Genomic DNA, 26,678 nt, shown 5'->3' with positions numbered 1-26,678 from the left:
GGTCGCAAATGGGTCTTCCAAATGGACAATGACCCAAAGTTGTGGCAAAATGGCTTAAGGACAACCAAGTCAAGGTATTGGAGTGGCCATCACAAAGCCCTGACCTCAATCCTATAGAAAATGTGTGGGCAGAACTGCAAAAGCCAAGGAGGCCTACAAACCTGACTCAGTTACACCAGCTCTGTCAGGAGGAATGGGACAAAATTCATCCAACTTGTTGCGGGAACCTTGTGGAAGGCTACCCGAAACGTTTGACCCAAGTTAAACAATTTAAAGGCAATGCTACCAAATACTAATTGAGTGTATGTAAACTTCTGACCCACTGGGAATGTGATGAAAGAAATAAAAGCTTTAATAAATAATTCTCTCTACTATTATTCTGACATTTCACATTCTTAAAATAAAGTGATGATCCTTACTGACCAAAATCGTCAATGGTTGACCAATCAGAGCCTTGATGGGCTGGGCAACAGTAACAATGGTTGACCAATCAGCAGGGCCTTGATGGACTGGGCAACAGTTAACAATGGTTGACCAATCAGGGCCTTGATGGGCTGGGCAACAGTAACAATGGTTGACCAATCAGAGCCTTGATGGGCTGGGCAACAGTAACAATGGTTGACCAATCAGCAGGGCCTTGATGGACTGGGCAACAGTTAACAATGGTTGACCAATCAGGGCCTTGATGGGCTGGGCAACAGTAACAATGGTTGACCAATCAGCAGGGCCTTGATGGACTGGGCAACAGTTAACAATGGTTGACCAATCAGGGCCTTGATGGGCTGGGCAACAGTTAACAATGGTTGACCAATCAGGGCCTTGATGGGCTGGGCAATGATTGACCAATCAGGGCCTTGATGGGCTGGGCAACAGTTAACAATGGTTGACCAATCAGGGCCTTGATGGGCTGGGTAATGATTGACCAATCAGGGCCTTGATGGGCTGGGCAACAGTTAACAATGGTTGACCAATCAGGGCCTTGATGGGCTGGGCAATAGTAACAAGATGTTTACTCTGGGACCATCAGGAGACGTCCTGACAACTGGACACAGGAATGTCCTTTCAATGTGTCTATAACATTTAATCTCTTATGTTCTATAACATTTAATATCTTATGTTGTGAGAACAAAGCAGCCATGTCCTGTGTATGTTTGATGGGACATTGATGGAATTTTCTCCTAACCCTCAGGAAACTGGACACGGGAATGTTCTTACAATATTCCCACGAAATGTGTCTAGGACATTTAATATGTTGTCCTCTGAGAACATGGGAACCGTGTAACATTACACAACTGTTCTCTCTCCCTGGGATTGTTAGCTGGGTGGTCTCCTTTAATTCTGTGACCCAGAGAACATTTTGAGATGTTGTTTTTCCTTTTGGGTGTGCTGCGAGTTGCAACATCCTGTTGTGAGTCAAATGAGCAAATACAGCACTTTTTTAAAAGCTGTCAGAGTTGTTGGTAGCGGAGCGGCTCATTGGCTGCTGCGACGCTGGGTAGGCACTGAGAGAATTTGAATTGGGAGGGGTGGAATTAAAAAAAAGGGTCAACATTTGTATGGGTGCCATGCCAACCTGCAACTCCATAGGAGAAGGTGTTCCTAATGTTTTGTACACTCGGGTATATATTAGACTCTCACATTCTGTGAACCTTGAAGCATTGTTTTTTGTGAAAAATGTAAGCAGAAGCACAATTTAGACCAAAACAAATTAGGCTACATAAACCCTCTCTCACCCCCCCCCCCTGACCCTGCTTTCATAACCTTTGTCATTAAGGAGTAGAAAGCACTTATGTTATTAATAACATGAGGTGCTATGTACGACGCTGTGTGTTATTTCCACAGGTCAGCTGATAAGTGACGACATCTCTGAGATCATCACCAGGTTCAATAGACAATACTACACTCCTTACAGTAACCAGCTGACCACTAAGTCTGCCAGCGCTCAGTACGATGACAGTTATTTAGGTAAGTCCTGTTTGGCTCAGTCCCAAACGGCCCCCTATTCCCTCTGTAGTGCTCTACTTTTAACCAGATGACAGTTATTTAGGTAAGTCCTGTTGGCTGAGTCCCAAACTGTCCACTATTCCCTCTGTAGTGCTCTACTTTTAACCAGTAGTAGGGAATAGAATGCCGTTTGGGACGTATTCATTTTCTGGTTAATTATACGTTTGTTCATTTTGATTAGCATTTTCTCAAGTGGTGTTGAAGCTCTTGTTTTGGCTCTGTAAGAGGCTCATAACTATCGTTCAAGAATTGAATGAGCTCTTAGGGTTTTGTGGCAGAGGATTTAGTAAATGTTGTGAAACTGTGCGCGGTCCGTTGTTGTAGAATGTAGTACGTTAACGATACTCTACTCCGCTGGCACCATATCTTCTGGGTTGTTTGGTATTTATTTTATGTTTAACTTCCAGGTTATTCTGTGACTGTCGGTGACTTCAATGCTGACGGAGAAGATGGTATGACTTGGCCATCACACTGTTCCCATCTACTGATGTCTCTTCTGTCTCCATCCACACTCCTTCCTCTGTTTAGTACTGCGTACATGGCCTTACACCTACTCATGTTATTTTGTGACTTGTAAAAGTGGAATGCTCCGTACTGTAATCTCTGGGTTTGGTACAGTAATGTGTTGTGGAATGTCTTAGTTCTGTGGTTGATATTTAATGTTCCAGAATGGAACAGTTCAATGGTGATCTCATTCTAACATTCTGTATAGAACAGTTCAATGGTGATCTCATTCTAACATTCTGTATAGAACAGTTCAATGGTGATCTCATTCTAACATTCTGTATAGAACAGTTCAATGGTGATCTCATTCTAACGTTCTGTATAGAACAGTTCAATGGTGATCTCATTCTAACATTCTGTATAGAACAGTTCAATGGTGATCTCATTCTAACATTCTGTATAGAACAGTTCAATGGTGATCTCATTCTAACATTCTGTATAGAACAGTTCAATGGTGATCTCATTCTAACGTTCTGTATAGAACAGTTCAATGGTGATCTCATTCTAACGTTCTGTATAGAACAGTTCAATGGTGATCTCATTCTAACATTCTGTATAGAACAGTTCAATGGTGATCTCATTCTAACATTCTGTATAGAACAGTTCAATGGTGATCTCATTCTAACATTCTGTATAGAACAGTTCAATGGTGATCTCATTCTAACATTCTGTATAGAACAGTTCAATGGTGATCTCATTCTAACATTCTGTATAGAACAGTTCAATGGTGATCTCATTCTAACGTTCTGTATAGAACAGTTCAATGGTGATCTCATTCTAACGTTCTGTATAGAACAGTTCAATGGTGATCTCATTCTAACATTCTGTATAGAACAGTTCAATGGTGATCTCATTCTAACATTCTGTATAGAACAGTTCAATGGTGATCTCATTCTAACATTCTGTATAGAACAGTTCAATGGTGATCTCATTCTAACATTCTGTATAGAACAGTTCAATGGTGATCTCATTCATTATTTCTGTTATTTCTGTTGTACAGATTACATTACCGGAGTACCCAGGGGAGACAAAGCTCTGGGCTATGTAAGTATTATGAGCTCATATATACAAACAGAATTGTGTATATAACAATTATTTATTTATTATTTAGCTTTCATTTAATCTTGGTTAACCCAGAACCAAAATGATGTGTATTTTTGTCAGATGCTCAATATTTACGTAGTTTGTCACCGAGAGATTAACCTTTCATTTAACCTTTATTTACAGTGCATTCGGAAAGTATTCAGACCCCTTCACTTTTTCCACATTTTCTTATGTTTTATTCTAAGATGGATAATATTTAAAAAAATCTTCAATCTATGCTCAATACCCCATAATGACAAAGCGAAAACAGGTATAAAAATACAAAAAAAATACTTATTTACATAAAAATTCAGGCCCTTTACGATGAGATTTGAAATTGAGCTCAGGTGCATCCTGTTTCCATTGATCATCCTTGACATGTTTCTACAACTTGATTGGAGTTCACCTGTGGAAAATACAATGGATTGGACATGATTTGGAAAGGCCCACACCTGTCTATATAAGGTTCCACAGTTGACAGTGCATGTCAGAGCAAAAACCAAGCCATGAGGTCAAAGGAATTGTCGGTAGAGCTCCGAGACAGGATTGTGTTGCGACACAGATCTGGGGAAGGGTACCAAAATATTTCTGCAGCATTGAAGGACCCCAAGAACACAGTGGCCTCCATCATTCTTAAATGAAAGAATTTTGGAACCACCGAAACTCTTCCTAGAGCTGGCCACCCGGCAACCGGGGAAGAAGAGCCTTGGTCAGGGAGGTGACAAAGAACCTGATAATTACCTTGACAGAGCTCCAGAGTTCCTCTGTGGAAATGGGGGAACCTTCCTGAAGGACAACCATCTCTGCAGCACTCCACCAATCAGGCCTTTATGATAGAGTGGCCAGACGGAAGCCACTCCTCAGTAGAATGCACATGACAGCCCGCTTGGCATTTGCCAAGAGGCACCTAAAGACTCTCAGACCATGAGAAACAAGATTGAACTCTTGGGCCGAAATGCCAAGCGTCACATCTGGAGGGAACCTGGCACCATCCCTACGGTGAAGCATGGTGGTGGCAGCATCATGCTGTGGAGATGTTTCTCAGCAGCAGGGACTGGGAGATTAGTCAGGATCGAGGGAAAGATGAACGGAGCAAAGTACAGAGAGATCCTTGATTAAAACCTGCTCCAGAGCGCTCAGGACCTCAGACTGGGGCGAAGGTTCACCTTCCAACAAGACAATAATCCTAAGCACACAGCCAAGACAACGCAGGAGTGACTTTGGGACAAGTCTCTGAATGTCCTTGAGTGGCCCAGCCTGAGCCAGGTCTTGAATCCGATCGAACATCTCTGGAGAGACCTGAAAATACCTGTGCAGCAACGCTCCCCATCCAACCTGACAGAACTTGAGAAGATCTGCAGAGAAGAATGGGAGAAACTCCCGAAATACAGGTGTGCCAAGCTTGTAGCGTCATACCCAAGAAGACTCAAGGCTGTAATCACTGCCAAAGATGCTTCAACAAAGTACTGAGTAAAGAGTTTGAATAATTATGTAAATGTGAAATTTCCGTTTTTGTGTAATTTTTTTATTATATACATTTGCTACAAAGTGAAGGGGTCTGAATGCTTTCCCGACATTGAGTTAAAATATTTTTGAAAGCTGTACTATACATGTGTTAAAGAGGTCAAAGGCACACAGACCGTGAGGGAAGAACAAGGAACTCCATAATTGGCGCATATTCGAAAATTCAGATTTTATTATTATTTTATTATTCTTCATATTCGTCATGATTTTTGTGTTCAAACAGGCCCACAATGTGGTTACTAAAATCCCAATTTAGATCTATTTAGACTAATATTTAGAAATAGTTATTTTCAGTTTACTAAAAAATATCTGCTAAATGCTAACTTCTGTTCACATAAGCTGGTAGCATAGCTAGCCATATAGCAATCGGTGGTGGTACTTGAAGCCATTTTGAAATGTAATACAGTTGATTAGTGACGATGACATATACATGTGTTGGGGTTAACATCCATACAAGCATTACACTCTGATTTTTACCCCAAATAGTGTGAAATACACATTTAAACAATAGCTTAAATGTAGGCACATTTTTAAGGACGGGGGGGGGGGGGGGTGAGTGGGGTTGCCATGGCATTTCCATTGTTTTGGTCAGTTCAATGTATCTCTTTACTGCATCTATGCTGTGTGTGCTATAGGCAACTATTATTGCCATGGCTAAAACACACACAGACTAGATCAACTACGTTGACTATTCTTACGTAGAGTCAAGTGTGTAAGTCGTTGTGGGTGGAAAACTGAGTCAGTTATTTTGTCTTGTCATGTAGGTGAACATCTTCAATGGGAGGAATATGCAGTCTGTCCTGAACTTCACAGGAACACAGGTACGGTATGAGATGGTAGTGGTTTTACATGTGTGTGCGTGCATGCGTGCGCGGATACTGACTCTGAGCCAGTAGGATGAAAGGAATGTTGACATAATTCATTTGATTTGTTTTGAGGGTTCCTCTTGGAATCTCCGTTACAGTCCACACAGAGACAGAGCGTCCGTTACAGTCCACACGGAGACAGAGCGTCCGTTACAGTCCACACAGAGCGTCCGTTACAGTCCACACAGAGACAGGACGTCCGTTACAGTCCACACAGAGACAGAGCGTCCGTTACAGTCCACACAGAGACAGAGCGTCCGTTACAGTCCACACAGAGCGTCCGTTACAGTCCACACAGAGACAGAGCGTCCGTTACAGTCCACACAGAGACAGAGCGTCCGTTACAGTCCACACAGAGACAGAGCGTCCGTTACAGTCCACACAGAGACAGAGCGTCCGTTACAGTCCACACAGAGACAGGGCGTCCGTTACAGTCCACACAGAGACAGGGCGCCCGTTACAGTCCACACAGAGACAGGGTGCCCGTTACAGTCCACACAGAGACAGGGCGCCCGTTACAGTCCACACAGAGACAGGGCGTCCGTTACAGTCCGTTACAGTCCACACAGAGACAGGGCGCCCGTTACAGTCCACACAGAGACAGGGCGTCCGTTACAGTCCGTTACAGTCCACACAGAGACAGGACGTCCGTTACAGTCCACACAGAGACAGGGCGTCCGTTACAGTCCGTTACAGTCCACACAGAGACAGGACGTCCGTTACAGTCCACAGAGACAGAGCGTCCGTTACAGTCCACACAGAGACAGGGCGTCCGTTACAGTCCACACAGATACAGAGCGTCCGTTACAGTCCACACAGAGACAGAGCGCCCGTTACAGTCCACACAGAGACAGAGCGTCCGTTACAGTCCACACAGAGACAGAGCGTCCGTTACAGTCCGTTACAGTCCACACAGAGACAGGGCGTCTGTTACAGTCCACACAGAGACAGGGCGTCCGTTACAGTCCACACAGAGACAGAGCGTCCGTTACAGTCCGTTACAGTCCACACAGAGACAGGGCGTCTGTTACAGTCCACACAGAGACAGGGCGTCTGTTACAGTCCACACAGAGACAGGGCGTCCGTTACAGTCCGTTACAGAGACAGGGCGTCTGTTACAGTCCACACAGAGACAGAGCGTCCGTTACAGTCCGTTACAGTCCACACAGAGACAGGACGTCCGTTACAGTCCACACAGAGACAGGGCGTCTGTTACAGTCCACACAGAGACAGGGCGTCTGTTACAGTCCACACAGAGACAGGGCGTCTGTTACAGTCCACACAGAGACAGGGCGTCCGTTACAGTCCGTTACAGAGACAGAGCGTCCGTTACAGTCCACACAGAGACAGAGCGTCCGTTACAGTCCACACAGAGACAGAGCGTCCGTTACAGTCCACACAGATACAGGGCGTCTGTTACAGTCCACACAGAGACAGGGCGTCCGTTACAGTCCAGACAGAGACAGAGCGTCCGTTACAGTCCGTTACAGTCCACAGAGAGACAGAGCGTCCGTTACAGTCCACACAGAGACAGGGCGTCCGTTACAGTCCACACAGAGACAGGGCGTCCGTTACAGTCCAGACAGAGCGTCTGTTACAGTCCACACAGAGACAGGGCGTCCGTTACAGTCCAGACAGAGCGTCCGTTACAGTCCACACAGAGACAGAGCGTCCGTTACAGTCCACACAGAGACAGGGCGTCCGTTACAGTCCGTTACAGTCCACACAGAGACAGGGCGTCCGTTACAGTCCACACAGAGACAAAGCGTCCGTTACAGTCCACACAGAGACAGAGCGTTCGTTACAGTCCACACAGAGACAGAGCGTCCGTTACAGTCCACACAGAGACAGAGCGTCCGTTACAGTCCACACAGAGACAGAGCGTCCGTTACAGTCCACACAGAGACAGGGCGTCCGTTACAGTCCACACAGAGACAGGGCTTCCGTTACAGTCCACACAGAGACAGGGCGTCCGTTACAGTCCACACAGAGACAGGGCTTCCGTTACAGTCCACACAGAGACAGAGCGTCCGTTACAGTCCACACAGAGACAGAGCGTCCGGTACAGTCCGTTACAGTCCACACAGAGACAGGACGTCCGTTACAGTCCACACAGAGACAGGGCGTCCGTTACAGTCCACACAGAGACAGGGCGTCCGTTACAGTCCACACAGAGACAGGGCGTCCGTTACAGTCCACACAGAGACAGGACGTCCGTTACAGTCCACACAGAGACAGGACGTCCGTTACAGTCCACACAGAGACAGGACGTCCGTTACAGTCCACACAGAGACAGGACGTCCGTTACAGTCCACACAGAGACAGGGCGTCCGTTACAGTCCGTTACAGTCCACACAGAGACAGGGCGTCCATTACAGTCCACACAGAGACAGAGCGTCCGTTACAGTCCACACAGAGACAGAGCGTCCGTTACAGTCCGTTACAGTCCACACAGAGACAGGGCGTCCGTTACAGTCCACACAGAGACAGAGCGTCCGTTACAGTCCACACAGAGACAGAGCGTCCGTTACAGTCCACACAGAGACAGGGCGTCCGTTACAGTCCGTTACAGTCCGTTACAGTCCACACAGAGACAGAGCGTCCGTTACAGTCCGTTACAGTCCGTTACAGTCCACACAGAGACAGAGCGTCCGTTACAGTCCACACAGAGACAGGGGGTCCGTTACAGTCCACACAGAGACAGAGCGTCCGTTACAGTCCACACGGAGACCGTATTGGTCTCTGTAGAACTGTAGTAAACCTTATTCAGCACCGTATTGGTCTCTGTAGAACTGTAGTAAACCTTATTCAGCACCGTATTGGTCTCTGTAGAACTGTAGTAAACCTTATTCAGCACCGTATTGGTCTCTGTAGAACTGTAGTAAACCTTATTCAGCACCGTATTGGTCTCTGTGGGGTGATGGTGAATATACCACACATTGTATTTCTCTCTGTTTCCTCAGATGGCTGCCTACTTTGGCCATTCTGTGGCAGCGACCGACATCAATAACGATGGGTAAGTAATGATGAGTACACTGACTGCCTTGTCCCAAATGTCACCATAATCCCAAATATAGTGCACTACGTAGGGCAGAGCCCTATTGATCCTGGTCAAAAGTAGTGCACTACGTAGGGCAGAGCCCTATTGACCCTGGTCAAAAGTAGTGCACTACGTAGGGCAGAGCCCTATTGACCCTGGTCAAAAGTAGTGCACTACGTAGGGCAGAGCCCTATTGATCCTGGTCAAAAGTAGTGCACTACGTAGGGCAGAGCCCTATTGACCCTGGTCAAAAGTAGTGCACTACGTAGGGCAGAGCCCTATGGACCCTGGTCAAAAGTAGTGCACTACGTAGGGCAGAGCCCTATGGACCCTGGTCAAAAGTAGTGCACTACATAGGGCAGAGCCCTATTGACCCTGGTCAAAAGTAGTGCGCTACGTAGGGCAGAGCCCTATTGACCCTGGTCAAAAGTAGTGCGCTACGTAGGGCAGATTGGCCCTGGTCAAAAGTAGTGCACTACGTAGGGCAGATTGGCCCTGGTCAAAAGTAGTGCACTACGTAGGGCAGAGCCCTATGGACCCTGGTAAAAAGTAGTGCACTACGTAGGGCAGAGCTCTATTGACCCTGGTCAAAAGTAGTGCACTACGTAGGGCAGAGCCCTATTGACCCTGGTCAAAAGTAGTGAACTACGTAGGGCAGAGCCCTATTTACCATGGTCAAAAGTAGTGCACTACGTAGGGCATAGGTTACCATTTGGGACATGGGCTCTATCTTAGTCGTTTGTGACCTCTTTACAGTCTATCCAGGGTCGTGTTCATTGGTGCAAAACGAAAGCAAGCGTTTCTTATTGTTGAAGTTCAGGTAGTGTTGTTTGTTTGTTTGTTTTCTTCGGTTTAGTCAACACGGCGTTGCTCCTGGAGGATGTGTGTTGATGGTAAATAGAGGGCCTGACTTCTACAAACTGTTGGGAACAGCTCAAGGCGATAGATGTTCTCATCCGGTAGCAGAGCTAGCTAATTAATCTCTAGATGAAGACACAGTCGTGACCGTAGACGGGTAATGATACAGACTCTCCAGACTCCTGACTGCTTTCAGATGCAGTTGAATTATCTTGGCAGATTTTTTTTTTTGTAGGTTATTTCAAGAGTTCTCAAACTTTTTTTTTGCGGCCCGCGAGGACCCCTTTTGTGATTATCAAAATTCAGAACACATCTTGAGTGGGATTCAAATAGCGTACAAGGAGTTTTACTGTGAGTTCAGCAATGCATGGCTGGATGAAACAAGTCTCGGGCCTGGAAAGGGACATTTTAAAGGCCTGCCTCTTGGCATGGGAGATTAACATGTTGCAAGCAAATTCCCTGCAATTTTACACATTTGTCACGGGGCAGATTTTTTGTTGTTGTTGCAGCTTTAAAGCTAATATCCTGCAATAACACACATTTTTGCCAGAAAAAGCTTCAATTACAGTGTATTTATGTAAAAAAAAAAAATCAAACAAAAACTTTGGCTGGAAAAAACAAGTAGTATTGAGTCGAGAAATGCATTATTGGTCGATACCAATATCCCTGTGAGCCTCCCAGGCCCAAGTTGCTCAGGAATAAAAAAAAAATGGTAGGAAAATAATATTATATTGTATTGTATTACACCTTCTAAACATATTCCACGGATCCGTTGGCCAAAATGTGTTTAATATGTTGTTGTTAGTCCTCGTACCCCACTTTAAGAAACCCCGGGGTTATATAATTCACAGTTGGTAATAGATCACTTTAACATGAGGGAATATTATGGTTAGATCAGGGCCATTAAACCCTAAATAAATTGTAACAGAACAAAGGCTTGGTTTAGACTAACCTTATTCCTGGACTAAAATGCACTTCCAATGGAGGATCTCAGTCCAGTACTAGGCTGAATCTACAGTAAAGTGTGTGAAACCAAGCCAAAAATGTTTTTAAAACATTTAGTCGCTCAAAAGTAATTGGACAAACTAACATAGGCATCAATTAAATTATGAATTTTGATACTTGGTTGCAAATCGCATGGAGTCAATAATTGCCTGAAGCTGTGTTTCTTCCCTGGTGATGCTCTGCCAGGCCCGTTACTGCAGCGGCCTTCAGGTACTGCTTGTTCTTGGGGCGTTTTGCCTTCAGCAAAGTGGAAATACTCAATGGGATTCAGGTCAGGTGATTGACTTGGCCATTGCAGAACATTCCACTTCTTTGCCTTTAAAAAAGTATTGCGTTGCTTTCGCAGTACGCTTTCGGGTCACTGTCCATCTGAACTGTGAAGTGCCATCCAATGAGTTTTGAAACATTTGGCTGGATCTGAGTGGATAATTTAGCCCTAAATCAATCAAGTTTATTTTATATAGCCCTTCGTACATCAGCTAATATCTCGAAGTGCTGTACAGAAACCCAGCCTAAAACCCCAAACATCTAGTAATGCAGGTGTAGAAGCACGGTGGCTAGGAAAAACTCCCTAGAAAGGCCAAAACCTAGGAAGAAACCTAGAGAGGAACCAGGCTATGAGGGGTGGCCAGTCCTCTTCTGGCTGTGCCGGGTGGAGATTATAACAGAACTATGCCAAGATGTTCAAAAATGTTCATAAGTGACAAGCATGGTCAAATAATAATCATGAATAATTTTCAGTTGGCTTTTCATAGCCGATCATTAAGAGTTGAAAAACAACAGGTCTGGGACAGGTGGTGGTTCCATAACTGCAGGCAGAGCAGTTGAAACTGGAATAGCAGCAAGGCCAGGCGGACTGGGGACAGTAAGGAGTCACCACGCCCGGTAGTCCCGACGTATGGTCCTAGAGCTCAGGTCCTCCGAGAGAAAGAAAGAGAGAAGGAGAAAATTAGAGGGAGCCAAGATTTTCAAAATGTTCATAAATGACAAGCATGGTCAAATAATAATCAGGAATAAATCTCAGTTGGCTTTTCAAAGCCGATCATTAAGAGTTGAAAACAGCAGGTCTGGGACAGGTAGGGGTTCCGTAAACGCAGGCAGAACAGTTGAAACTGGAATAGCAGCAAGGCCAGGCAGACTGGGGACAGCAAGGAGTCATCATGCCCGGTAGTCCTGACGTATGGTCCTAGGGCTCAGGTTCTCAGAGAGAGAGAAAAAAGAGAGAACGAGAGAATTAGAGAGAGCATACTTAAATTCACACAGGACACTGGATAAGACAGGAGAAGTACTCCAGGTATAACCAACTGACCCTAGCCCCCCGACACAAACTACTGCAGCATAAATACTGGAGGCTGAGACAGGAGCGGTCAGGAGACACTGTGGCCCCATCCGAAGATACCCCCGGACAGGGCCAAATAGGAAGGATATAACCCCACCGACTTTGCCAAAGCACGGCCCCCGTACCACTAGAGGGATATCTTCAACCACCAACTTACAATCCTGAGACAAGGCCGAGTATAGCCAACAAAGATCTCCACCACAGCACAAACCAAGGGGGGGGCGCCAACCCAGACAGGAAGATCACGTCAGTAATTCAACCCACTCAAGTGACGCACCCCTCCTAGGGACAGCATGAAAGAGCACCAGTAAGCCAGTGACTCAGCCCCTGTAATAGGGTTAGAGGCAGAGAATCCCAGTAGAGAGAGGGGAACCGGCCAGGCAGAGACAGCAAGGGCAGTTCGTTGCTCCAGAGCCTTTCCGTTCACCTTCACACTCCTGGGCCAGACTACACTCAATCAGACTACACTGAAACACTTCAGAATTCATCCATGCTGCTTTTGTCAGCAGTCACGTCATCACTAAATACAAAGGGAACCCGTTTCATTGACAGCCATACATACCACTACATCCCGAGTGGCGCAGCGGTCTAAGGCACTGCATCTCACTGCTAGAGGCGTCACTACAGACCGTTGTTCGATTCCAGGCCATGATTGGGAGTCCCATAGGGCGGCGCACAACTGGCCCAGCGTCGTCCGGGTTTGGCCGGCATAGGCCGCTATTGTAAATAATAATTTGTTCTTAACTGACTTGCCCTAGTTAAATAAAGGTTAAATTAAATAATTTTAAAAAGGAAACCTCCACCGTGCTTCACAGATGAGGTGGTATGCTTCGGATCATGAGCAGTTCCTTCCCTTCTCCGTACTCTTCTCTTCCCATTATTCTGGTACAAGTCGATCTTTCTCTCATCTGTCCATAGGACGTTGTTCCAGAACTGTACAGGCTTTTTTAGATCGTTTTTTTGGGGGGGCAAACTCTAATCTGGTCTTCCTTTTTTTAGAGGCTTACCAATGGTTTACATCTTGTGGTAAACCCTCTGTATTTACTCTGGTGAAGTTGGCTCTTGATTATTGACTGACACAGAGACACCTACCTCCTGGAGGGTGTTCCTGATCTGGCCAACTGTTGTGAAAAGGGTTTTTATTCACCAGGGAAATAATTATTCTGTCATCCACCTTGGTCTTCCAGGCCTTCTGGTGTTCCTGAGCTCACCAGTTCTGTCTTTTTAGGAATGTACCAAATAGTTGATTTGGCCACAATGTTTTTTACTATCGTTCTGATGTTATTTCTTTGGGGGGGGGGGGATTTGTCAGCCTAATGATGGCTTGCTTCACTGGTAGTGACAGCTCTTTTGACTTCATGTTGAGGGTTAACAGCAACACATTCCAAATGCAAATGCCACACTTCAAATCAACTCTAGACATTTTATCTTCTTACTTGTACATGAACTAACGAGGGAATAAAATACACCTGGTCATGGAGCAGCTGTGCAGACAATTGTCCAATTACTTTTGGTCCCTTAAAAAGGGTGAGGGACCACATATAAAAAGTGCTGTAATTCCTACACCGTTCACCCGATTTGGATGTAAATACCCTCAAATTAAAGTCTGCACTTTCAGCTCATATTCATTATTTAATTGAAACTTCAATGTGCTGTGGTAGACAGCTAAAATAATAATAACTTGGTCGTCTGGCCAAATATTTATGGACCTGACTGTATGTCTCCCTCTGTCTCTCCTTAGGCTGGTGGATCTGTTTGTGGGGGCCCCTCTGTTCATGGACCGTGGTAGTGATGGGAAGCTGAGGGAGGTGGGCCAGGTGTCTGTGTTCCTGGGGAAGGGAGGCTTCTCCTTCCACACACCCATCACACTGAGTGGGACAGAGATCTACTCACGCTTCGGCAGTTCTATCGCCACACTGGGGGACCTGGATATGGACGGCTTCAACGGTATGTACGAGGCCTTAACGGCATGTACGAGGCCTTAACGGTATGTACGAGGCCTTAACGAAATGTACGAGGCCTTAACGGTATGTACGAGGCCTCAACGGTATGTACGAGGCCTCAACGGCATGTACGAGGCCTTAACGGTGTGTACGAGGCCTTAACGAAATGTACGAGGCCTTAACGGTATGTACGAGGCCTCAACGGTATGTACGAGGCCTCAACGGCATGTACGAGGCCTTAACGGTGTGTAAGAGGCCTTAACGAAATGTACGAGGCCTTAACGGTATGTACGAGGCCTTAGCGGAATGTACGAGGCCTTAATGGTATGAGGTCTTAACGGTATGTAGGAGGCTTCAACGGTACGAGGCCTTAATGCTATGTACGAGGCTTCAACGGTATGTATGAGGCCTTAACGGTATGTATGAGGCCTTAACAGTATATACGAGGTCTTAACGGTATGTACGAGGCCTTAACGGTATATACGAGGCCTTAACGGTATATACGAGGCCTTAACGGTATGTATGATGCCTGTATGAGGCATTATCGGTATGTACGAGGCCTTAACGGTATGTATGAGGCATGTATTTTGCCTTAACGGTATGTATGAGGTCTTAACGGTATGTACGAGGCCTTAATGGTATTTACGAGGCCTTAATGGTATGTACGAGGCCTTAATGGTATGTACGAGGCCTCAATGGTATGTACGAGGCCTTAACGGTATGGCTGAAGTCTTAACGGTATGTATGAGGCCTGTATGAGGTCTTAACGGTATGTATGAGGGCTTGACGGTATGTACGTGGTCTTAACGGTATGCATGAGGTCTTGACGGTATGCATGAGGTCTTAACGGTATGTACGAGGCCTTAATGGTATGTACGAGGCCTCAACGGTATGCACGAGGCCTCAACGGTATGCACGAGGCCTCAACAGTATGCACGAGGCCTTAATTGTATGCACGAGGCCTTAATTGTATGTACGAGGCCTTAACGGTATGGCCGAGGTCTTAACGGTATGGCCGAGGTCTTGACGGTATGCATGAGGCCTCAACGATATGCATGAGGCCTCAACGGTATGTACGAAGCCTCAACGGTATGCATGAGGCCTCAACGGTATGTACGAGGCCTCAACGGTATGCACGAGGCCTCAACGGTATGCACGAGGCCTCATCGGTATGCACGAGGCCTCACCGGTATGCACGAGGCCTCAACAGTATGCATGAGGCCTCAACGGTATGCACGAGGCCTCAACAGTATGCACGAGGCCTCAACAGTATGTATGAGGCCTTAACGGTATGCACGAGGCCTCAACAGTATGCACGAGGCCTCAACGGTATGTATGAGGCCTTAACGGTATGAGGCAACTACAGGCTGCCTGGTTCTTTATCAAAATAACAGAAACTTTCCGAAAGTTCACAGGTTTTTTTTATAGAAATCCCGGTTGGACAACTCCTGGATTCAGGAGGAGAGAAGCCTGTCGCCCAACTGGGAATGCTCTAACCAGGATTCCTGGACCCTTTAAGAATGCTTTGTGGTTTTGGGGGGGGGGAAAGTTACCTCATACTATTCAGGGAGATCCTCTGGTTTGAAGACAATGACCAAACCATCATTATGGTTTGTTGATGATCTCCCTCTTCCTGTAATGTTTCTCTGTTCCAGACATTGCCATAGCTGCACCCTACGGCGGGCCGAAGCACCGGGGCCTAGTGTACATCCACAATGGGTGGGCTGCAGGGCCTGACCCAGTGCCTTCTCAGGTCCTAGAGGGGAGGTGGGCCTCCTCTTACATGCCCCCCAGCTTTGGATACTCCCTGCACGGAGCCACCGATATTGATCAGAATGGATACCCAGGTAGTTTGATACTAGAATGGATACCCAGGTAGTTTCATAATAGATCATACACCCAGGTAGTTTGATACTAGAATGGATACCCAGGTAGTTTCATAATAGATCATACACCCCGGTATTTTCATACTAGAATGGACACCCAGGTAGTTTGATACTAGAATGGATACCCAGGTAGTTTCATAATAGATCATACACCCAGGTAGTTTGATACTAGAATGGATACCCAGGTAGTTTCATAATAGATCATACACCCAGGTAGTTTGATACTAGAATGGATACCCAGGTAGTTTGATACTAGAATAGATACCCAGGTAGTTTCATAATAGATCATACACCCAGGTAGTTTGATACTAGAATGGATACCCAGGTAGTTTGATACTAGAATGGATACCCAGGTAGTTTGATACTAGAATGGATACCCAGGTAGTTTGATACTAGAATGGATACCCAGGTAGTTTGATACTAGAATGGATACCCAGGTAGTTTGATACCAGAATGGATACCCAGGTAGTTTGGTACTAGAATGGACACCCAGGTAGTTTGATACTAGAATGGATACCCAGGTAGTTTGATACCAGAATGGATACCCAGGTAGTTTGGTACTAGAATGGACACCCAGGTAGTTTGATACTAGAATGGATACCCAGGTAGTTTGATACTAGAATGGATACCCAGGTAGTTTGATACTAGAATGGATACCCAGGTAGTTTGATACTAGAATGGATACCCAGGTAGTTTGATACTAGAATGGATACCCAGGTAGTTTGATACTAGAATGGATACCCAGGTAGTTTGATACTAGAATGGATACCCAGGTAGTTTGATACCAGAATGGATACCCAGGTAGTTTGATACCAGAATGGATACCCAGGTAGTTTGATACTAGAATGGATACCCAGGTAGTTTGATACTAGAATGGATACCCAGGTAGTTTGATACTAGAATGGATACCCAGGTAGTTTGATACTAGAATGGATACCCAGGTAGTTTGATACTAGAATGGATACCCAGGTAGTTTGATACTAGAATGGATACCCAGGTAGTTTGATACTAGAATGGATACCGAGGCTTACTTACTTGGAGTGTTGTTGAAAAACCGTAAATGAGTCCAGCTCTGCTAGTTTTTTTCCGGGTTTGTGGTTCCTGAATGCTTACGGATTGGCCCTTAGCAAAAAAAATAAGATTTGTTTGTTGCTTGGTAAACCTGCTGTCATTATACTGATGTGTTTCTATCCTCTACCCCTTCTCTACCTCTCCCTACCCCCCCCTTCTCTACCTCTCCCTACCCCCCCTTCTCTACCTCTCCCTACCCCCCCTTCTCTACCTCTCCCTACCCCCCCTTCTCTACCTCTCCCTACCCCCCCCTTCTCTACCTCTCTCTACCTCCCTGCCCCATTCTCTCCCTCTCCCTACCCCCCCTTCTCTACCTCTCCCTACCCCCCCTTCTCTACCTCTCCCTACCCCCCCCTTCTCTACCTCTCTCTACCTCTCTCCTCCCATCTCTACCTCTCCCTACCCCCCCTCTCTACCTCTCCCCACCCCCCCTTCTCTACCTCTCCCTACCCCCCCCTTCTCTACCTCTCTCTACCTCCCTGCCCCATTCTCTCCCTCTCCCTACCCCCCCTTCTCTACCTCTCCCTACCCCCCCTTCTCTACCTCTCCCTACCCCCCTTCTCTACCTCTCTCTACCCCCCCATCTCTACCTCTCCCTACCCCCCCTTCTCTACCTCTCCCTACCCCCCCTTCTCTACCTCTCCCTACCCCCCTTCTCTACCTCTCTCTACCCCCCCATCTCTACCTCTCCCTACCCCCCCTTCTCTACCTCTCCCTACCCCCCTTCTCTACCTCTCCCTCCCCCTTCTCTACCTCTCTCTACCTTCCTCCCCCTTCTCTACCTCTCCCTACCTCTCTCCCCCCTTCTACCTCGTTCTCTCCCTTCTACCTCTCTCTCTCCCTCTTCTCTACCTCTCTCTCCCCCTTATCTAACTATCTCTCCCCCTTCTCTACCTCTCTCCCCCTTCTCTACCTCTCTCTCTCTCCCTTCTCTACCTCGCTCTCTCCCTTCTCTACCTCGCTCTCTCCCTTCTCTACCTCTCTCTCCCCCTCCCCCTTCTCTAACGCTCTCTCTCTACCTCTCCCCCCCTTCTCTACCACTCTCTCTGTCTTTCTACCACAGACTTAATAGTAGGTGTATTTGGTGCAGACAAAGCCGTTCTATACAGGTACAGTAGTGCTGTGTTTTCCTTTGATGTTTCACATGCCTTCAATGTAACGTGCTTCATGACCCACCTAAACCATCCAAGGTGTTTCTGTTTCATCTAAAGTATCCCACATGACTTGTATGCAATTAGTGGCACGTTAAGCCTTAATAACGGTTTGTCATTTAAAAAGTGAACGTGTTTGGTGAACAACAAAGTCCACGTGAAGCCTTAATATATCGTCCGTATTATAGAGGCGTTCCTCAACACAGACGTATACCGGATAGATTTGACATGCAATACTGTACAACTCTAAAGTATCAACTGGTGAATTGAGCCGATAGCTGAGCTCTGTTGTTGTGATCGTGACCAACGGGCTTTGGATAGCAACGCTAACCCCACGTATAGATGAGTGAGTCTCTCTCACGCTGGCTGCCTGGCTGTGAGAGCAGAGACCTGTGCTGCTAGACGACTTCCAACAAAACCCACCAGATTGTTCTCTTTTTCTATTGAAACGCTTTGTCAACGTTCCTTCCCTGTACGGTGTCAGATTGTTGACCGGTCACTGGTTGAACTCTGACCTCAACACAATGAGATCTTAGTCTCTATTGAAGCTCTGATGTTGACTTGAGGTACCCTCCCCCCCTCCCCCCCTGTGCTCACTGTTCTGTATATGGCATATGGCCTGATTTCTGACCCCCCCCCCCCCCCCCCCCCCCTGTGCTCACTGTTCTGTATATGGCATATGGCCTGACTTCTGACCCCCCCACTCCTCCCCCATCCCCCTGTGCTCACTGTTCTGTATATGGCATATGGCCTGACTTCTGACCCCCCCCATCCCCCTGTGCTCACTGTTCTGTATATGGCATATGGCCTGACCTCTGACCTTTGATCCCCAGGGCCCGGCCCGTCATCAGCGTTAACGCCACCCTGGACATTAGCCCTCAGATCCTCAACCCAGAGGAAAGGAGCTGCAAGCTGCCTGACAGTGACACCAAAGTATCCTGGTGAGTAAGATAATAATATAATTACATTTTCACTTTTTAAATAGAGAAGATATGGATGTCTGTGTCTAACTGTCAGACAGACTTCCTCTCTGGTAACGTCATGTCTGACAGACTTCCTCTCTGGTAACGTCATGTCTAACTGTCAGACAGACTTCCTCTCTGGTAACGTCATGTCTAACTGTCTGACAGACTTCCTCTCGGGTAACGTCATTTCTAACTGTCTGACAGACTTCCTCTCTGGTAACGTCATGTCAGACAGACTTCCTCTCTGGTAACGTCATGTCAGACAGACTTCCTCTCTGGTAACGTCATGTCAGACAGACTTCCTCTCTGGTAACGTCATGTCAGACAGACTTCCTCTCTGGTAACGTCATGTCAGACAGACTTCCTCTCTGGTAACGTCATGTCAGACAGACTTCCTCTCTGGTAACGTCATGTCTAACTGTCTGACAGACTTCCTCTCGGGTAACGTCATGTCTAACTGTCAGACAGACTTCCTCTCTGGTAACGTCATGTCTAACTGTCAGACAGACTTCCTCTCTGGTAACGTCATGTCTAACTGTCAGACAGACTTCCTCTCTGGTAACGTCATGTCTGACTGTCAGACAGACTTCCTCTCTGGTAACGTCATGTCTAACTGTCAGACAGACTTCCTCTCTGGTAACGTCATGTCTAACTGTCAGACAGACTTCCTCTCTGGTAACGTCATGTCTAACTGTCAGACAGACTTCCTCTCTGGTAACGTCATGTCTAACTGTCAGACAGACTTCCTCTCTGGTAACGTCATGTCTAACTGTCAGACAGACTTCCTCTCTGGTAACGTCATGTCTAACTGTCAGACAGACTTCCTCTCTGGTAACGTCATGTCTAACTGTCAGACAGACTTCCTCTCTGGTAACGTCATGTCTAACTGTCAGACAGACTTCCTCTCTGGTAACGTCATGTCTAACTGTCAGACAGACTTCCTCTCTGGTAACGTCATGTCTAACTGTCAGACAGACTTCCTCTCGGGTAACGTCATGTCTAACTGTCAGACAGACTTCCTCTCTGGTCACGTCATGTCTAACTGTCAGACAGACAGAGAGCTGATGTCAGAACATGTAACATGTTTATCTAGCTACCTTTCGGTGCTTTATGTTTTTAGAACTGTAGAGAACACTATAGCCTTTGCTTTAGAGTTCAATCTGATTTGTTTTTGGTCATATCTTGATCTCCCCTCAGTTTCAAAGTGAAGTACTGTCTTAAGGCGAATGGAAGAGGTGCACCAGCCTCACTGAGTAAGTATCTGAAGGATATCTTCTACTACTAGTACTCTACGCTACATTGGATCCCTACGGCGCTCTGCTACTCTGAGATTAAGTGTTAAAGCACAGCGTTTTCTTCGCTCCTGTCGACAAGCTGTTCTCTCAGAGAACTCCTGTTAGATCACAAAACACAGCTGTCTGTCCCTCACCTTCTCTGAAATGGTGCCTATGTCCCAAAATACACCTTTATTCCCTACATCGTGCACTACTTTTGACCAGAGCCCTGTGGAACCTGGTCAAAAGTAGTGCACTATAACGGGATTAGGATGCCATGTAGGATGCATAGAGTAGCTATAGCACCACATCTCACCTCTGAGACATCATGTCTGGCTGTTACCCAGCCTGTTACCCAGCCTGTTACCCAGCCTGTTAGATCATAGCTTCAGGCTAGCAGTGTAGCCTGTTAGATCGTAGCTTCAGGCTAGCAGTGTAGCCTGTTAGATCATAGCTTCAGGCTAGCAGTATAGCCTGTTAGATCATAGCTTCAGGCTAGCAGTGTAGCCTGTTAGATCGTAGCTTCAGGCTAGCAGTGTAGCCTGTTAGATCATAGCTTCAGGCTAGCAGTATAGCCTGTTAGATCATAGCTTCAGGCTAGCAGTGTAGCCTGTTAGATCGTAGCTTCAGGCTAGCAGTGTAGCCTGTTAGATCGTAGCTTCAGGCTAGCAGTGCAGCCTGTTAGATCATAGCTTCAGGCTAGCAGTGTAGCCTGTTAGATCATAGCTTCAGGCTAGCAGTGCAGCCTGTTAGATCGTAGCTTCAGGCTAGCAGTGCAGCCTGTTAGATCATAGCTTCAGGCTAGCAGTGTAGCCTGTTAGATCATAGCTTCAGGCTAGCAGTGTAGCCTGTTAGATCATAGATTCAGGCTAGCAGTGTAGCCTGTTAGATCATAGCTTCAGGCTAGCAGTGTAGCCTGTTAGATCATAGCTTCAGGCTAGCAGTGCAGCCTGTTAGATCATAGCTTCAGGCTAGCAGTGCAGCCTGTTAGATCATAGCTTCAGGCTAGCAGTGTAGCCTGTTAGATCATAGCTTCAGGCTAGCAGTGTAGCCTGTTAGATCATAGCTTCAGGCTAGCAGTGTAGCCTGTTAGATAATAGCTTCAGGCTAGCAGTGTAGCCTGTTAGATCATAGCTTCAGGCTAGCAGTGTAGCCTGTTAGATCATAGCTTCAGGCTAGCAGTGTAGCCTGTTAGATCATAGCTTCAGGCTAGCAGTGTAGCCTGTTAGATAATAGCTTCAGGCTAGCAGTGCAGCCTGTTAGAGACTCTGGGGAAGTGGATAAAGGGCCTCATTGCCAACATCCCAAAGTATCCCTTTAACCATATAGCTACCCTGACTATCTGCATTGACCCTTTTAGTCTCATCACATACGCTACTGCTAGTGTTTAATATCTATCCTATTTCCTAGTCACTTTATTCCTAGTTATATGTACATATCTACCATAATTACCTCGTACTCCTGCACATCGACTTGGTACTGGTACCCCATGTATATAGCCTAGTTATCGTTACTCATTTGTGTATTTAATATTACTTGTATTATTACATTTCTATAATTTCTCTATTTTATTTCTCTCTGCGTTGTTGGGAAGGATCTGTAAGTAAGCATTTCACTGTTAGTCTACAGCTGTTGATACGAAGCATGTGACAAATAACATTTGATTTGATTTGTCTTTCGGAAATTAGTATTTCTCCTGAAAGCATTGCTTGTATCACACTAGTGCCATGAGTGTAAAACTATCTGTCAGTGACTGGGTTAGTCATTAACCAGGGCCTCATGTTTACCGTCTGTCTGTGTACTTGTCAGAGTTCCAGGTTTACCTTGTCCTGGACAGACTCAAACACAAGGGGGCGACAAAGAGAGTTCTGTTCCTCCACAGCAAAACGTCCCAGTACACGAAAAACATGACGGTCAGCAACGGCCAAGGACCAGCCTGCGAGGAGCAAGAAGCCTTCCTCATAGTGAGTTCCTGTTGTTAAGTATTGCTCTAGGCCACTGGTGTCCAACTCATTCCACGGAGGGCCCAGTGTCTGCACTGGTGTCCAACTCATTCCACGGAGGTGTCCAACTCATTCCACGGAGGGCCCAGTGTCTGCGGGTTTTCGCTCCTGCCTTGTCCTTGATTGAATTAAGGTCACTGATTAGTAAGGAATTCCCCCTCACCTGGTTGTCTAGGTCTCAGTAAGGAACTCCCCCTCACCTGGTTGTCTAGGTCTCAGTAAGGAACTCCCCTCACCTGGTTGTCTAGGTCTCAGTAAGGAACTCCCCCTCACCTGGTTGTCTAGGTCTCAGTAAGGAACTCCCCTCACCTGGTTGTCTAGGTCTCAGTAAGGAACTCACCCTCACCTGGTTGTCTAGGTCTCAGTAAGGAACTCCCCTCACCTGGTTGTCTAGGTCTCAGTAAGGAACTCCCCTCACCTGGTTGTCTAGGTCTCAGTAAGGAACTCCCCTCACCTGGTTGTCTAGGTCTCAGTAAGGAACTCCCCTCACCTGATTGTCTAGGTCTCAGTAAGGAACTCCCCTCACCTGGTTGTCTAGGTCTCAGTAAGGAACTCCCCTCACCCGGTTGTCTAGGTCTCAGTAAGGAACTCCCCTCACCTGGTTGTCTAGGTCTCAGTAAGGAACTCCCCTCACCCGGTTGTCTAGGTCTCAGTAAGGAACTCCCCTCATGTGGTTGTCTAGGTCTCAGTAAGGAACTATCCTCACCTGGTTGTCTAGGTCTCAGTAAGGAACTCCCCTCACCTGGTTGTTTAGGTCTCAGTAAGGAACTCCCCTCACCTGGTTGTCTAGGTCTCAGTAAGGAACTCTCCTCACCTGGTTGTCTAGGTCTCAGTAAGGAACTCTCCTCACCTGGTTGTCTAGGTCTCAGTAAGGAACTCTCCTCACCTGGTTGTCTAGGTCTCAGTAAGGAACTCCCCTCACCCGGTTGTCTAGGTCTCAGTAAGGAACTCCCCTCATGTGGTTGTCTAGGTCTCAGTAAGGAACTATCCTCACCTGGTTGTCTAGGTCTCAGTAAGGAATTACCCCTCAGCTGGTTGTCTAGGTCTCAGTAAGGAATTCCCCTCACCTGGTTGTCTAGGTCTCAGTAAGGAACTCCCCTCACCTGGTTGTCTAGGTCTCAGTAAGGAACTCCCCTCACCTGGTTGTCTAGGTCTCAGTAAGGAACTCTCCTCACCTGGTTGTCTAGGTCTCAGTAAGGAACTCCCCTCACCTGGTTGTCTAGGTCTCAGTAAGGAACTCCCCTCACCTGGTTGTCTAGGTCTCAGTAAGGAACTCCCCTCACCTGGTTGTCTAGGTCTCAGTAAGGAACTCCCCTCACCTGGTTGTCTAGGTCTCAGTAAGGAACTCCCCTCCCCTGGTTGTCTAGGTCTCAGTAAGGAACTCTCCTCACCTGGTTGTCTAGGTCTCAGTAAGGAACTCTCCTCACCTGGTTGTCTAGGTCTCAGTAAGGAACTCCCCTCACCTGGTTGTCTAGGTCTCAGTAAGGAACTCTCCTCACCTGGTTGTCTAGGTCTCAGTAAGGAACTCCCCCTCACCTGGTTGTCTAGGTCTCAGTAAGGAACTCCCCTCACCTGGTTGTCTAGGTCTCAGTAAGGAACTCCCCCTCACCTGGTTGTCTAGGTCTCAGTAAGGAACTCTCCTCACCTGGTTGTCTAGGTCTCAGTAAGGAACTCTCCTCACCTGGTTGTCTAGGTCTCAGTAAGGAATTCCCACTCACCTGGTTGTCTAGGTCTCAGTAAGGAACTCCCACTCACCTGGTTGTCTAGGTCTCAGTAAGGAACTCCCCTCACCTGGTTGTCTAGGTCTCAGTAAGGAACTCCCCTCACCTGGTTGTCTAGGTCTCAGTAAGGAACTCCCCTCACCTGGTTGTCTAGGTCTCAGTAAGGAACTCTCCTCACCTGGTTGTCTAGGTCTCAGTAAGGAACTCTCCTCACCTGGTTGTCTAGGTCTCAGTAAGGAACTCCCCTCACCTGGTTGTCTCAGTAAGGAACTCCCCTCACCTGGTTGTCTAGGTCTCAGTAAGGAACTCTCCTCACCTGGTTGTCTAGGTCTCAGTAAGGAACTCCCCTCACCTGGTTGTCTAGGTCTCAGTAAGGAACTCTCCTCACCTGGTTGTCTAGGTCTCAATAAGGAACTCTCCTCACCTGGTTGTCTAGGTCTCAGTAAGGAACTCCTCTCACCTGGTTGTCTAGGTCTCAGTAAGGAACTCCCCTCACCTGGTTGTCTAGGTCTCAGTAAGGAACTCCCCTCACCTGGTTGTCTAGGTCTCAGTAAGGAACTCCTCTCACCTGGTTGTCCAGGTCTCAGTAAGGAACTCTCCTCACCTGGTTGTCTAGGTCTCAGTAAGGAACTCTCCTCACCTGGTTGTCTAGTTCTCAGTAAGGAATTTCCCCTCACCTGGTTGTCTAGGTCTTATTTGAAAGGAAAAACCAAAAACCAGCTGACTCTAGGCACTTCGTGGAATGAGATTGACACCTCTGCTGTAGGTCTTGCTTATAGTGAGTGATGCTGAGCAATACACTTGTTTTATTGTCCTGTGTGCATGTGTTCATGGAATGTGTTGAGCACTCTAATACCCTTTACACAGTGCTGAGCTGAGCCAAGGCGAGCTGTACTATGTTGGCCTGGCGTAGCCCGTAATTCCTCTTAATCATACTGCAGAGGACAATGTGAAAGAAAATAGCTGTGACACGACAGTAGGGTTCTGGTCGCCATGACTCCTACGTTTACAACTTCACTGCTTTGCTTGCTGTTTACTAAACCCTACTAGGAATGGTCTTGCGTAATCGAGTATTCAAACTTTAACCAGAGATATTCTAGGCTATTTGTTGGAATGTGCTTTGTTTCCTGCCCAATTTGTGTCTGCCCAGTTTTTAGTTTTTATTTGAATTAATGCTTTCTTAAAGACGATGCTAATTTGCTTTGACTCGAGTGTTCCATTTGTACATGTGCATTTGCGCGGCACAACAAAAAAGAAGCCAAGCATCACACAGATCTTATCCTTAAATTTCCTTTCCCCTCCGTGTCTCACTCCTATCAGTCCCTTTATACACGCATGCCCAATGTGCACTCACAAGCTCCCGTAGGCCTACAGAAACAAATACCTATAAAAACATATCTACCTGATGTTATACACAAGCTACATACCTTTGCCAAATTCTGACAGTTTTATCACAAATTGTAAAAAGACAGACCCACCTTCGCCTCCAGAACAGACTGAATTCTTCAGGGCATGGATTCTACAAGTTGTCGAAAACATTTGTCACTCAATTGGTATCAGGGGAGCTAACGTGGGCCAGGAAAATATTCCTCACACCATAACACCACCCCCGACACCAGACAGGATGGGGCCTTGGACTCATGCTGCTTACGCCAAATCATGACTCTGCCATCAGCATGACGCAACAGGAACTGGAGCCTCTTCTTCTTGTTTCTAGCTGACAGGAACCCGGTGTGGTCGTCTGCTCACTGGAGCCTCTTCTTCTTGTTTCTAGCTGACAGGAACCCGGTGTGGTCGTCTGCTCACTGGAGCCTCTTCTTCTTGTTTCTAGCTGACAGGAACCCGGTGTGGTCGTCTGCTCACTGGAGCCTCTTCTTCTTGTTTCTAGCTGACAGGAACCCGGTGTGGTCGTCTGCCCACTGGAGCCTCTTCTTCTTGTTTCTAGCTGACAGGAACCCGGTGTGGTCGTCTGCCCACTGGAGCCTCTTCTTCTTGTTTCTAGCTGACAGGAACCCGGTGTGGTCGTCTGCCCACTGGAGCCTCTTCTTCTTGTTTCTAGCTGACAGGAACCCGGTGTGGTCGTCTGCTGCAGTATCCCATCGGTGACAAGAACAGATGAGTCGTGTGGTCCGAGATGCCGTTCTGCACACCAATGTTGTACTGCGGCGTTATTGGCCTGATTGTGGCCCGCCTGTTAGCTTGAACCATTCTAGCCGTTCACCTTTGACCTCTCTCATCAACAAGCTGTTTTTGTCCACAAGACTGCCGCTGACTAGATGTTTTTTGGTTTGTCGCACTATTCTCTGTAAACCCTAGAGTTTACAGCACTATTCTCTGTAAACCCTAGAGTTTACAGCACTATTCTCTGTAAACCCTAGAGTTTACAGCACTATTCTCTGTAAACCCTAGAGTTTACAGCACTATTCTCTGTAAACCCTAGA

At 46.8% G+C, this 26,678-nt stretch overlaps 1 protein-coding gene across 3 annotated transcripts in view; it reads left to right on the top strand.

Moving 5' to 3' along the window:
- Positions 1-26,678, top strand: part of LOC129842042 (integrin alpha-V-like) — a 78,893-nt gene that overhangs the window by 28,054 nt on the left and 24,161 nt on the right. For all 3 annotated transcript variants that reach the window (XR_008757448.1, XR_008757449.1, XM_055910418.1), the window contains exons 7-17: positions 1,843-1,965; positions 2,412-2,456; positions 3,509-3,552; positions 5,880-5,936; positions 8,945-8,997; positions 13,965-14,170; positions 15,822-16,013; positions 18,187-18,232; positions 19,108-19,215; positions 20,437-20,492; positions 22,323-22,477. Coding sequence is in view for 1 of the 3 variants with exons in the window: in XM_055910418.1 (XP_055766393.1) it covers positions 1,843-1,965; positions 2,412-2,456; positions 3,509-3,552; positions 5,880-5,936; positions 8,945-8,997; positions 13,965-14,170; positions 15,822-16,013; positions 18,187-18,232; positions 19,108-19,215; positions 20,437-20,492; positions 22,323-22,477 (1,085 nt within the window). In the remaining 2 variants the exon portion in view is untranslated. The remainder of the gene's footprint in view (positions 1-1,842; positions 1,966-2,411; positions 2,457-3,508; positions 3,553-5,879; positions 5,937-8,944; positions 8,998-13,964; positions 14,171-15,821; positions 16,014-18,186; positions 18,233-19,107; positions 19,216-20,436; positions 20,493-22,322; positions 22,478-26,678) is intronic.

This window comes from Salvelinus fontinalis, unplaced genomic scaffold (assembly GCF_029448725.1).
Source record: "Salvelinus fontinalis isolate EN_2023a unplaced genomic scaffold, ASM2944872v1 scaffold_0009, whole genome shotgun sequence".
Taxonomy (NCBI): domain Eukaryota; kingdom Metazoa; phylum Chordata; class Actinopteri; order Salmoniformes; family Salmonidae; genus Salvelinus; species Salvelinus fontinalis.
The sequence above is the reverse complement of the archived record's forward strand: the minus strand, read 5'-3'. Positions and strand labels throughout refer to the sequence as shown.